This window comes from Haliotis cracherodii, unplaced genomic scaffold (assembly GCF_022045235.1).
Source record: "Haliotis cracherodii isolate W230 unplaced genomic scaffold, xgHalCrac1.p SCAF_2, whole genome shotgun sequence".
Lineage (NCBI taxonomy): Eukaryota > Metazoa > Mollusca > Gastropoda > Lepetellida > Haliotidae > Haliotis > Haliotis cracherodii.
Window position 1 is genome coordinate 28353013 of NW_027266275.1, and position 13781 is coordinate 28366793.

At 37.7% G+C, this 13781-nt stretch overlaps 1 protein-coding gene across 2 annotated transcripts in view; it reads left to right on the forward strand.

Annotated features, from left to right (window-relative positions):
- The window catches only part of LOC139467935 (uncharacterized), a 133877-nt gene that overhangs the window by 90196 nt on the left and 29900 nt on the right, over positions 1 to 13781 (forward strand). Inside the window, exons 113-140 of one of the 2 annotated variants that reach the window (XM_071249527.1) lie at positions 66 to 188; positions 412 to 600; positions 766 to 894; positions 1421 to 1606; positions 1884 to 2027; positions 2272 to 2457; positions 2827 to 2946; positions 3058 to 3240; positions 3530 to 3655; positions 3841 to 4026; positions 4143 to 4271; positions 4513 to 4698; positions 5164 to 5289; positions 6213 to 6233; positions 8192 to 8374; positions 8487 to 8615; positions 8897 to 9079; positions 9193 to 9327; positions 10154 to 10345; positions 10540 to 10662; positions 11020 to 11202; positions 11602 to 11727; positions 11865 to 12047; positions 12186 to 12308; positions 12466 to 12648; positions 12796 to 12918; positions 13077 to 13268; positions 13387 to 13515. In XM_071249527.1, the coding sequence (XP_071105628.1) occupies positions 66 to 188; positions 412 to 600; positions 766 to 894; positions 1421 to 1606; positions 1884 to 2027; positions 2272 to 2457; positions 2827 to 2946; positions 3058 to 3240; positions 3530 to 3655; positions 3841 to 4026; positions 4143 to 4271; positions 4513 to 4698; positions 5164 to 5289; positions 6213 to 6233; positions 8192 to 8374; positions 8487 to 8615; positions 8897 to 9079; positions 9193 to 9327; positions 10154 to 10345; positions 10540 to 10662; positions 11020 to 11202; positions 11602 to 11727; positions 11865 to 12047; positions 12186 to 12308; positions 12466 to 12648; positions 12796 to 12918; positions 13077 to 13268; positions 13387 to 13515 (4221 nt within the window). The remainder of the gene's footprint in view (positions 1 to 65; positions 189 to 411; positions 601 to 765; positions 895 to 1420; positions 1607 to 1883; positions 2028 to 2271; positions 2458 to 2826; positions 2947 to 3057; positions 3241 to 3529; positions 3656 to 3840; positions 4027 to 4142; positions 4272 to 4512; positions 4699 to 5163; positions 5290 to 6212; positions 6234 to 8191; positions 8375 to 8486; positions 8616 to 8896; positions 9080 to 9192; positions 9328 to 10153; positions 10346 to 10539; positions 10663 to 11019; positions 11203 to 11601; positions 11728 to 11864; positions 12048 to 12185; positions 12309 to 12465; positions 12649 to 12795; positions 12919 to 13076; positions 13269 to 13386; positions 13516 to 13781) is intronic. The other variant, XM_071249528.1, reaches the window with a different exon arrangement.

Consider the following 13781-nt stretch of genomic DNA (forward strand, 5'->3'; position numbering starts at 1 on the left):
GAAGTTCTTACCAGAACCACTAGATATTGTTCAGGTGTATAAGCTGTAGGTGACATGTGTTTCAGGATCGTATCTACTATGCAGCATATGGAGAAGCAGACACCATGCAATTGTTCCAACTAGACCCAAGCAGTGGAGTAGTAACACTGATCAGACCTCTTGTACCTGGAAACAAAATGCAGTACACGGTAACTCACCATCTATTCCTGATTGTATTTTCCTATTTGCCTGCCAGTTGTATTGTCTATGATCCAGATCAGGATTTGTTCATGTTATATGGGAGTGATGTCATGTTTTTTCTTACTTTATTTTAATGATCATGATTTTAATAAGACAAGTATGATATGTTCTATGATACAAGACTTGAGTTTGATCTTTGTTCTTAATTATGCTGCTTGGCTTCCTCCTCAGATGAGAGTGAATGCAACTGATGGAGGTCTTCCTGAACGATGGGCTCCAGTGGAGGTCATCATTACAATCAGACGAGATCAGTTTGCACCCATATTTATAGGAAACTATCAAACCAATGTCTTTGAGACCCAGTCACCCCCATCAAACGTGCCAGTTGTTGTACAGGCCACGGACCAGGATGGAGTTGTTGTACGTATCAGTAGGACTTATGTTGTATCCATAGAAATATAGTGTCCTGAAGATAAATCAATTGATTTTGCACTTGTTGAATTGTATGATGGGTTATGAAATATAGACGGCGTGTGTTATATGCCCACATTGACTATATTGGAATGTTTGGTTGTTTGTTCATAGGGTGAGATGGTATACAAGGCTATAGGCATCTACCCAGCGTTGAGTTTCTTCGAGGTGGATCAAACTTCAGGACAGATAAGACTCATCAGGGATCTCAAGATGGACTTCAGCAAACCCAACCCATACTTGGTGAGTCACATATATGGAATTTGTACCTGCCTTGTTGTACTGTTGAACATGTTGGATTAAAGCTTTGAAATAAGAAACTATATATCTTATTAAGGCTTAAAAACATAAAAGAATGAAAATATAGTGTGGGCGGGCAGGTGGTTGTTTTTTTTTTTTTTTGCTTGTTCAAACAAGTATGTAACCAAATAAACAGTTGTGTTCCACCAACCTTGGTAAGGGCCACCCTACATGAATAAGCTTACAAACTCCTATTGCTGCCATGATCATAACATGAGTTTCACAGTAATCAGTGTGCATGTAAAGGAAAGTAACTGTGTTCTATATTGGATTTCATTGTTTTTAAGTATTAGGATATTTATAAAATTTAAAAAAAATGGAAATTAAAACTAAACATGCGGCAGACTTTATGATGATGCGGGCGGTGCCTGAGAACCGAGACTATTATTTTTTTTAGCCTAAGATTCAGGTGTGGGGTTATTCAACTTAATTGTTTCTGATCCTGAATTAACTGAATTGTATATTCTAGTTGGAAGTGACAGCTGAAGATAGCGCAAGGCCAAGAAAGAAGGGGACAGCTACTGTCACCATCAATATAATCCGCAATCCAAACACACCACAGTGGGGCTTGAACAGCTACTCTACCAACATCCCAGAAGACTATCCCGTCCCTGGAGGTGTAATAAATGTTACTGCAACCGACCTGGATGTTGGGGTATGTTTGCTATATCTTCAAGTTTTATTGGTATTACCTTTTATAAGTTATACCTCTTTGTATGTATATTAATCATTGACAAATATTCTTAAATCATACTCTACAGTCTACAATAAACTACAGTTAGATCAAACTCAAAGGGACCACTTATTTTATAAACAGTTCGTTATATCCGTCAGTTGGTTATTAATGTAGTTTACTGTATCTTCATTGAACACAGAGATATTATTCCTTCTACATGTTCCTTGTCTGTTATGTGTCTCTGTATTTGTGTTAGGACAAGATAAGATACAGTTTGAACTCGGAAGTGATCCAGAGAGATGTGAGTATCGGTCCTGTTGGCTACTTCTACATTGACACAGACACCGGACTCATCACGCTGAGAAGGAGCGTCCTTGGGAGTGGAATTAATCAGTTCACGGTCAGTACCTTCTCTGTATGCTAACCAAGAGTACTTTCAGGTCATCATTTCTTGGGTGATGATTCTGACATTACTTCATCTGTAGCTACTGATCTTGAATTTGTGTTTTGCTACTGTATTCTGACAAAGTACCTTTTATGATGCATATTGTTATATTATTCCTCGTGAGTGTGAGACATTTTTACTTTTAATTGTTGACTTGATAATGAAGTTTTTACATTGAAACATCTGACTTTTTTGACAGCTTGGTATCACTGCCTGTGATGATGGCTATCCAGTTCGCTGCATCAACACCACAGCAACAATTTCCATCAACCGTGATGGTCAGTCACCCGTTTGGCAGAATACCCCCTACACCATTCAGATCCAGGAGACTCATGCTGTCAGCTCATTTGTTTTGGCAGTCCGGGCTGTTGATCCAGACTTGAAGGTATTTACCTTTCAAGAAATAGTCCTATATGTCTCATGATTCTCTCTACATGCAAAAGATTTGTACTTAGTAATTTCATAATATTCTTTTTTATTTACTTTGTGGGTATGTGCAATGTAAAGATTGGTATGTGGAACATTCCTTAGAATAGGAGTACTTTCAGAGTTAGCAATGTTATATATTTTTATTAAATATGTTTTGATAGGCATATTAGGTACAAGCTTCACTGCCTCATTGTCCTTTTAAACGTTGTGTGTGTTGGCCCATGAACCAAGGACCTTAATAGTAGGAATGCACTTATGACAATTAATGGTTAGTCTGCTCCTTATAAGGTCCTTCCATGAAGAGATGTTTTTTACTCTATTTCAGCCTGGTAGCCAGGTGGTGTATGAGTTTGTTGATCGGCCTTCCTTCTTCGCCATTGATCGGTTATCTGGGAACATCACCCTGGAAAACAGTATTCTCTATGATTCCAGCGTACAGTACAATGTAAGTAGTCCCCACATATCCTATTACAAGACAGTGTTATGCTTTGTACAGTTTTCTTTTGTACAGTTCCAAGGATTCTTTCTTATATGTGAATGTTGATTTCTTCACCAGTTCCAAGTTCGAGCATATGACCGTTTGGATCAGCCTCGAAGTGTGATAGCTGATGTGACAGTGTTTGTCATCAGGAATGTCAATGCTCCAGTCTTCCTTCTTCAGCCATATCAGACAACAATCTCTGAGTACCATGTTGTAGGCTCTGAGGTGCTCAATACTACAGCTGTGGATCTGGATGGGGTAAGAAGACCTTTTCTTGTCAGTTAATCACTGTGTTGTGAAGCTATTTGCATTGGTTCTGCACAATTTGTAATCTCTGTCTCAATATTGAAAAATAAAGATAGTGTCAACCATTGCATAAATGTATCCTCATATAATGTTTTATGATGAAAACTTACTGTTTCTTTGGTATAATTCAAGGTAATTGAAATGCCAAAAGAAAATTTGTGATAGATGTTTGTATGTTTCATTCCACTTTTGCATATTTTATTGACAATAGACTTTTATCAATATTGTTTCTTCTGTTCAGGATGTCCCACTGTACTCCTTTGTGAACCCATCAAATCAGTTTGCCGCCAAGTTCTATATTGACCCTCGTAATGGAATCATCTACCTGAGGAGCACAATGGAGAGGACTCCTATCACTCTCTTCAATGTAATATATATATATATATATATATATATAACTATCATCAGTCCTATCATTTCTAGTGTTCTGTCTCCAGTTAATTGGTTCAAGATATTTGAAATATATTATTGCAATTTAACTTCTCTTAAGAGATGAAAAGCAGGTACTGTGTTTCAAGAAGAAACAACTTAATAATGACATCTTTTCTTCAGGTGACCATCTCAGCATCAGATCAAAGACTTGTGTCTCCCAGAAATAGCAGTACATATGCTGAAATACGAGTGGATCTAGATGACACCCCACAGTTCACCCAGAACCCATATAGTCAACGGATTGAGGAGAGCTTTACTGTTGGCACCTCAGTCACTACTGTCCAGGCCATTGATGCTGATATAGAGGTGGGTACCTCTTAATAATTGCTTGGCTTACATTTTTAATTATAGTAGATATTTTACAGTTATAGATTGAATACGGAAATTAATATGTTGAAACTGATATTTCTTTCATATTTCAGGGTGAAATTCGTTATGGTATTGATGGTCTCTACCCAGCTGAATCCTTCTTCAGCATTGAGCCCCAGAGTGGCGTAATATCTCTCCAACAGGACATCAAGAATGAGCCCCTGCAGCTGTCCAGATACACTGTAAATACATGATGATTTCTTTCAAGCTAACACACATGAGTATTAAGGGCTGTATAATATAATTAGACTTTTAGGCATTTATTTGAACTTATACACAGCATGCTGATGTAAAGTAATCCAACAAAGGTAATGGGTACATTCCTGGTGCAAATGATCGGTATTTCCAGCCATCCTTCCTAGTTTGAGAAATTGTTTGTCATTGCAATTGTGTACTACATCATGCAAACCACCACCATTTCAGCTCCGAGTATTTGCTTATGATACTGCACACCCTACCCGCCGAGGATCATCCTCCGTGCTTCTGAACCTGGTTCGAGATCCCAATGCTCCACGCTTTATCCCAAGTGATCAGTATGAAGCAACTGTAAATGTGGACCTTCCAATTGGAGAAAGAGTTGAAAATACCACTGCAATTGATCTTGATGGAGTAAGTATATTTTTCAATGAGAAAACTAATGGCATATTGTTTCCAGGATGTTAAAAAGCGTACATTTATGATTACTTGTCAGTGCCGGTATGCAATGCCTTATCTTTCTATCTGATAGTGTTTTGATATGATATGCACTGTAATGTTTAGGTAGTGTTGGAAAATGTTATCATCAGCTTATGCAGTGCCTGTTTTAAAAATGCCATGTTGTCTTCAGGATAATGAGATATGTTGTTACATTGCAGTGTACTGTCATGTTATACACAAGATATGTAGAATAGTGCTATATATTTCCATGTTACCCTGAGGATTTGAAGAAGTGTTTTGACACAATGCTGTTAATTTCAAGTTATGTAGAAATGTTATTATGTAATGTCTTGCTAATTTCAGGATATGTAGAGGTGTTGTGTAATGCCATGTTGTTGACATGCAATAGTGTACTTATACCATGACCTGTTACTTCAGGACAAAGTGACATATCGTGTGGTAAATAGCTTCACCAACACACTGAAGTACTTCTATCTGGACCCAGAAACCGGTGATGTCCATGTCCGTGCTCCACTCACATCAGCACCTGAGAACTTCTATAGTGTAAGATACGACAAATGTTATCCAATATTGTGATGTATCAAGCAGTATTTCTTGAAATACAGTCAGCATACAGAGATGCCAACCATTACACTTTTGAGCCTAAAATTACACTATTACACATGTCCTTCTAAAATCATGACTTTTGATGTTATTTTCAAGAATTATTTATGGATGGTTTTCATATTTATTTCCGAGCTTTAATCATATAAATCATCCAAATTCAAGCGGATATTTCTTCTGGTTATTTTTAGCTATATCGTCCTATGTTTCAAAAAGTGACGCTGTCATGTTTGTCTGTGGTACTAGCATCAATGCATGTGTACCCATGTTTCACATACGTATGGGCATAATGAAAATGTTGAAGTAAAAACCTGCATCATGGTACAATTAACATTACGCTATTTCACATGGAATTACCCTCTTTACTCCACTGATTACTCCAAAGCTTCAGTTAGGGTTGGCATGACTGAGCATGTCATGTAGATCTGTTACCATTTACTGTACCCCAACAGCATTCTATAGTTGCTGTATTTGTTTATTGAACATGGTTTTATTAATAAGCAGGTTTTCAAGGTGTATATATACTTTTCTTTTGATGATATTATTCCTTTTCAGTAAGTTGGAATAGGGATCAAAACTACTGAATACCAGTAGAAATGATTAGTTCGTAAAATCAGTTTATAATGGTGAAGTTGTCATGACCAGTGGCTGCTTATCTAGATACATTACTTTGTAGGGTGATAAGTCTTTTAGAAATGAATATCCAGTTTTATGGTTGATATCATCAGAATAAATACAAGTCCCTAAATATCAATATTGCCTCAGCAACTAGGAAAAAAAGATAAGACCATACATGATTCCCTTGTGTACATACCATCATGTTTGTAAAGCAAGTAGATAGCTAATCATTTTGTACTACACAGGACCGTAATGGTAGTGCATTTGTAAGTATTATTATCAATTTTAATATGTATGGTCAGAATACATTGTTTTATTTGAACTAACACTTTGAATTGCTTTGACATTGTGTCAAATGCTTTCTTAAGTTTCTATATGAGTCGCCCTAAACTTGTTTAGTCCGGTTGGCCTGAAGGGTCTGAGGGTACAGTGATTACACCTTCCTTCTCCCTTGTTGTCATAGTCTTTAAATCCTTTGCATTTTTTGCTTATCCTGTACCACCTGATGGAGTCAGCTGAAATTTAGTTTAGTTTCTAACCAAAAAGAGGGTTAAGCTTGTTCTAGGCATTCAATCTGTTTTCCATCTATATTTTTCTGAAATTGTCTCATCAAACACGAAAAGGCTTACAAGGCTGAAATGTTTTGGTGATTGAATGATGAATGAATGATTTCAAAGTTCAGGTGGAGATGCAGCTGCATATATAAGATGCAGTCAATTTGTCTAAGACCATGCATTTAAAAGCCAAATACAACAGCTGGCAGCAATCTTGACAATAATCAGAAATTATTTATTTTGCTGTTGAGATAACTTGATTGATCTAAGATTTATGGTTGTAATATGTAAATAACAGCCTGACTTTGTCCTGTTTTGGGCGTGTGCAACAAAACAAATGTGGTTACGTTATGAAAAGTTATTGGCCAAAATGAGCTGCACCATTCTTTTCAGTTAATTTAGAACAAAAAGGGCATCCTGTTTCCGATAACTTTCATGAAATAGGTTTCACAGATAGTTCACATTAATTTTACATCTGAGTAAGCAGTCTTTAAGGTTTCTCCTGTGCAACCCTGAATATTTGTGTGTATAAGTTTATTTAGCCTTACATTTCTACAAATGTGTATTTTTCACTTGGTAGAAAATATATGCTTAGTTGTACTGAACCCTACCCATTTTTTAACTGAATAGTTGAAAAGTTTTGTTTTGCTATTTAGTTACCCGACGTGTAATCTCCTAGAATTTGTGCTGATAAGACTGATCTTACCATGCTTGCTGCCTTGTGAAAGTTACATTAATGTCATATCTGTGTCAGTTCTTAATACCAAATTTTTAGTCTTTAGATTTTTATGTATAATTGATTTACCCATTAAATGATTCAGTATGAAATTTAATATCCTCATAATATAAATCATTTTCAAAATTATTATTATGGTTTTATGTCTGGCTTTTCTTTGACCAAAATGGTGAAAATTGTCCATATGTATGGCTCCTCAATATCTTTCCTTTAATAGACATGTTCAGACAGACACTGATGAATATTCACAATCAAGAATGGTACTGATCTGTTTAACTTATTAGATTTAATCAAATATTTTAAACAATCAAGCTCTCTGCTTTAACAAGACAGTATCTGAAGTTACCTGGTTGTATTTAGTATCAGTTGTCTTTTACCTGGATTGCTCTCCATGACCCTGGTGGCATTGAAGTGATGAAGAAAATGCAATTGTCATGTGATGGTCAAATGATAATGTATGAAACACTACAGAATTAGAAAGGTAGTAAATTCAAGCAAGCAATCTTCTATCCTATCTTGAACATTCTCCCAAATATCTGAGAATAGAATCTTGTAATCCTACCTTAAAGAATATGGAGTTCATTTCCATCCAAGGAAACAGGGATATCAATTTATGTTTCCTCGGTGCTTCAAAGTTGGTGCATTGAATGCAGTTTGTTAGTTTTACAGTTGAACAAATATTTACCATATTGGTTGTGTCAATTGTGCATTATTTTACTGTTGAATAGTACCAATGAATGTTAATGAATTCCATATTTATAAAGTTTGTAGCTCAATCTCTATTGTGAACTGTCTAATTGCCTTACCTGTGTTCTCACTATCCCATAATGATCACTCTTTAGGTTGCTCTTACAGAGACTAAGATCCTCCTGGAGATATGTCGCATGTTAATGTCACCCAAAGCTTTATGTGTCATTTTTGTAATTGGTTATAGATGGTGATTGAGGCATCTGATGGCCGTGGAGGAACTGCCAATGCAACAGTTACAATAGAGATCAACCGACCACGTAACCGTAATCCCACTTTTATTGGCCAGCCATATAATGCCAATATCCTTGTTAGTCAACCAGCCAACACGTATGTGACGAGAGTCTCGGCAACAGATCCAGATCTTCAGGTATGTCTGTCGCAGGATCACTTTTACAGATCTGCTACGTGTAGTTGTCACAATGTTTGTTTGTGTGTGTTGGAAATTCCATGTTGTGTATGAGTTGGTATCATTGCTTCAGGGGAGTATTGAGTACGAGGCAGTTGGCGTGTACCCAGCTCCTGACTTCTTCCGTCTGAATAAGACCACTGGAGAAATACATGTGTCGAAGAACCTCACTACTGACAGCCTGAGAACATCCAGATACACAGTAAGAATACCTTTTCATTTTATGCAATCAATTGCTCCTTTAGTAAACACCAATCAGCATGGTTTATCATTATTCCACTTTTTGTGTACTTAATACAAATGTAAACATTGTACTCAATTATGGTTATCAAGTTGTGCAATGTTCCTGGTATCTTGTAATAATTTGCACTGTTTTTCACTGTCTGACAGATATCCTGTTTAAAACAACTCTGTTTTCTAGCAATTTATTCTGTGCATCACCGTTTTAATGTTGGTACAGTGAAGAATTCTGTCATTTTCCAGCTCCGTGTGCAAGCATATGATACAGCATTCCCAAATATGCGTGCCAGTGAGGATGTGGTCATCTTTGTAAACCTCAATCCAAGCACCCCAGTATTTGCTGAAGGAGAGTACAGAATTACCATTCCTGAGACCTATCCAATCAACAGCATGCTGCTGACAGTCAACGCCTCTGATGCTGATGGGGTAAGAATTTGGACCACATCTTTATTTTATGCAGTAATGATGATGTCCTTGTAGGAGGGCTTCTGTTACTGCAATGAGTATTTGATTTAATGGCATACATATGTGTTGGCCAGGACTCCATCCAGTACTACATTCTTCAAGATACTGAGGGCCAGACAGCTTCTAGATACTTCTCTTTGGGAACCACTTCTGGCATCGTCTTTACCCGCAGTAACTTACAAGCCCCAGGAACAGCTAACTTCTTCAGGGTGAGTCCAATGTATAGAGGATCTACTGAGATACGAGGAATTACAGATAATCTGTCCCAAGTGAATGAATGGTGTAAGCTACACATGAAGAACCGGTGTAGAACAGGTCTTTAGAAACACATGCTTGCAATAAAAGGCTACAAGCTTGTAAGAGGCGACTAACAGGATCGGGTGGTCAGGATCACTTACTTAGTTGATGCATGTCATCATATCCAAAATGTGTAGATCAATGCTCATGATATCAGATAACTGGATTATCTTGTCCAGATTCTATTAATGAAAGACTGCCGTCATATAGCTAGAATATTGCTGAGTGCGGCATTAAAAAACAAACAAATGGTGTAAGCCCCGAGCCTTTGGTGAAGAACTTAAAATATTCCTTCACAATGGACTGATAGTCTGTAATTCCAAGTTTCTAGAAGATAGTATATTTTTACTCATTGTCATTTTGAGAAACTATGTAAATATAAGGACTGTCAGTCCTACAGAAAACTTCACTGAAATCAGCTTGTTGTTCAGATGACATAATGTTATTCATTTGTGTTGTCATGAAAAATGGTTGACGTTATCACATATTTGTTTCAACAACGAAGCAATGTCACGTTATATTGCTACGACTGACCAATCAGCATTGAGTATTGATAAACCTATGGGTAGTATTGTCTTTATGAAGTATCCAAGTATATATAGGGCCAATTTGATCTGGATATTGTGGAACATTTAAGTTTGTTTTACGTACTGTACATTCTTTGTGAAGTGCCTAGCAGCCTTTGTCAGGCAGTTTGAAACATGGTTTGGTTTCATATGTTTCTTGGTTTGGTTTCAGTTTGCTGTACAAGCATTCGACAATGGGTCCCCTCGTCGAATAAGTCAAGCATATGTTTATGTTACCATTGAACGAGATGCTGGTGCTCCAATATTCAGCCAGGTTGAATACCAGACAAACATCCCAGAGAACACTGCAGTAAATGACACACAACCAGTCCTTACAGTATTTGCTAATGACGCAGACAGAAAGGTATGTGCATGGGCATTATTCTGTTACAGCAGCACTTTTAATTTTGTTTCAGTACAGTAGCTTGATTTCTTTTGAAGGTAAAGAGAGTGATTTGGGGATAAACAGAGGTGTATGGATGTTATTTTTTACAATTTTGCTAAATTGTTTTCCATTTCATGAATGATTTGTGACAATTATGTTTTTTGTCATACCAGGGAACCGTGAAATATGTGATTACTGGTGATGGCCTGGGAATGGCTTTCTTCTGGATGGATGAAAATAATGGAAGACTATATGTCAGACGCCCACTCACATCCACATCAACTTCCAGATTTGATGTAAGTAGGCTATCTGTGGTGACCACGTGGAACGTACATGTTAAAATAGGTGTCTGGCATGCTGTGTTAACAGGACAAGGCATCTGAATGGATCAGGTGGTCAGGTTCTCTCACTTCGTTAACTGCATGTTGACTTCGGTGATGTACTCTGATGGCATGAGATGTTGATCATAATATCAATCACAGGTTTCTGACAAACCCTTGATTGAGGTCATATAGCTGGTATATTGCTGTGTGTGACATTTAACTATCAGACCAATGGTGTTGTTGATTGATTAAATTTTGATGAGTAGAGATAGCCGTGGTATGTGGTAGCTCAGTTACAAATCATGGAGCCAACCTTTCCTTCACTTTCAGATGACAGTTGCAGCGTACGACTCTGATTTCCCCCTGAACAGAGGGACAGCAAGAATAACCGTCTATGTTGACCGTAATGTTGGGGTACCTCAGTTCACCGCCCCTCAGTACAGTGCTCAAGTGTTTGAGTTCACCAACACAGGAACCTCAGTACTTCGTGTAAATGCATCAGACAGTGATGGGGTGAGTGTGCAATATTTTCTCTTTTGTCTTCAGTAACAATGATAGTTAGGCACACCGAACAGATTGTGATGCTGGTCAGAATCATATCAGTAGAGTTCAAATTGCACTCTCGTATGAAGGGCTTGACCCTGTTCTGTCAAGGGAAGGTTCTTGATCAGAAAAGATATTACTTCACTACCTTGATACAGTGGTAGAAATTGGCGCTACTCCTTGTCAAACTTCTGAATAATTAAGGTATCATAAGGACCAGCAGAAATTTGCCAGTATTAAGGGTTTTGCTATATGATATCATTATAAGGACTAGTGGACAAAAACAGTTTCTGTTGCTGTGTTAACTGATTTTTTTTTTCTCAAAAGGTATCTCACTTGTGTAATGCTGATGTGCATTGTTTGTTGCAGGACACTGTGCGGTACAGTATGGTTCTGCCTAATGATCAAGCTCAGACATACTTCTTCATCGATGATCGAACTGGTGAAATCTATGTTAGGAGATCCTTGTCTCTCAACACCCAGTCCCAATATGTGGTAAGTACTGGCAACAGGAATGGAAAGCGATTTCCATTTCATTTGGAATGTTTCACTTTGGCCTCAACCTTCACTTTGCCTGTTTCTTTGCAGCAATCTTAGTGTGGAACTCCTCCATTTCATTGTTTCTGTTACAGTTCCAAGTTCGTGCAAGTGATCAGAGAGATCCACCAAGGGTGTCTGATACTCAAGTTGTTATACAAGTTGTGAGGGATGACCGACCACGCTTCGTGGGCACACCATACTTCGCTAGTGCATCTGAGACAAACGCTGTGGACACAGTTATCTTTGATGTCAATGCAATAGATGATAATCTAAGGGTAGGTGGTTTATGCTGGCATTAAAATACACAGAGTTTTGTATAATAAAAGCTTGTTATGTAAAGTGTTCTGAAATGATACTGTAGTCTTTCTGTACTTACTTACACATATTATCTATTCCTGTGTGGTATTTTGCAGGGTCAGTTAGTCTATGAAATCGTTGGAGACATCCCAGCTCCAAGCTATTTCAAGATCAACTCAACAACTGGAGTCATCTCTGTCCGATCAAATCTCACAACTGTTCAGACCCGGCAGTTCACAGTAAGTCATCTTACAGGTTCATCGTCCAGTTCTTGCTGGTGTCTATCATTGTCAGCCCCAGGTAAATCATCATGAGAACTATACATAAATCAGAGCTTCATAAATCATGAAGTTTGAAGTTGTTATTACTAATAAACTTTATTTCTGTTCCTTACAGCTTCGTGTGTCTGTCTATGATTCGGAGATCCCATCAGTGCGTAATACTGAAACAGTCACCATTGCGGTGAATGTCAACAGCAATGCCCCCAAGTTCACCCTCAACCCTTATGTCATCAATATCAGTGAAGACAAGCAAGTTGGAACCCTTGTCACCACGGTCACAGCTGTAGATCCAGATGGGGTAGGAGGAGATACAATAACTTATAACTTTATGATGGCATTGAAAACTACCATAAATCCAGTATCATTTCCTCACAGACAGTTTAATAATGATGAAATTTGATATCATGACAAAAACACAAATTACAGACCATATGTATGTTTTCAGGACAGAGTAACCTACAATCTTGAGGCCACCACAAATGCTGGCAGCTATTTCTTCCTTAATGGAGAAACTGGAGATGTCTTCCTCATACGCTCTGTGCAGAATATTCCCACCACGCAGTTCACGGTATGTTCAAAATAAGCATATGATACATTAACCTAATTCTATTACTGCTTTTGCACTTTTTTTAATTGTGGATCACATATTTTGGTTTTGTTTATTGCATGGTGGTACTTTCATATTTATATTATTACATATTTTATTTTCATCATGTGCTTTTGCAGCTGCCAGTGCGGGCATATGACAGACCAATTCTGACCCAGGAAGATCGTAGCCAAGTCATCATCAACATTCAGAAGGATCAATTCCCGCCAGAGTTCCTTGGAACCCCCTACGTTGCTAGTGGAGTGTCAGAAATTGGCTCTGTGGGAACAATCATCTACAGTGGCGTAACAGCAAGAGATCCAGATCTGAAGGTGAACAGCCACAATGTAGTTCAGAATTCGAATATGGTTAACGTCAAAGATATGTATTTTCAATTTTGTCTGATAAGTTCACACTTTTGAATTGCTTATACGTTGTTGTTTTCTCCAGGGCTCCCTTGTGTACGAAGCCACAGGTATCTACCCTGCACAGACCTTCTTTGGTGTCAACAGAAACGATGGCAGAATCAACGTTACACAGGATCTGAAAAATGATGGTTTAGGACGTGATTCTTACACTGTAAGTATGTCGAGCAGTCTACTACGTTTCAGTTGATCCGATAGGCAGTATACAGGTATGCAGTATATACACAGGGTTGTGTATCATGTCTGTTTATGAAAGTGGAGCATGAAGCCAATGTGTTCCGATCTTTTGGGAACAAAATTTACTTGAAAACTCAATGATTTGAATCTAAATATTTAACTTGTTGCTTTTATTTACCAGTACATTTTCTCATAGGTTCATTATTTTATGTACACAAATTTCACCAAATAGCCTCCAGCTGT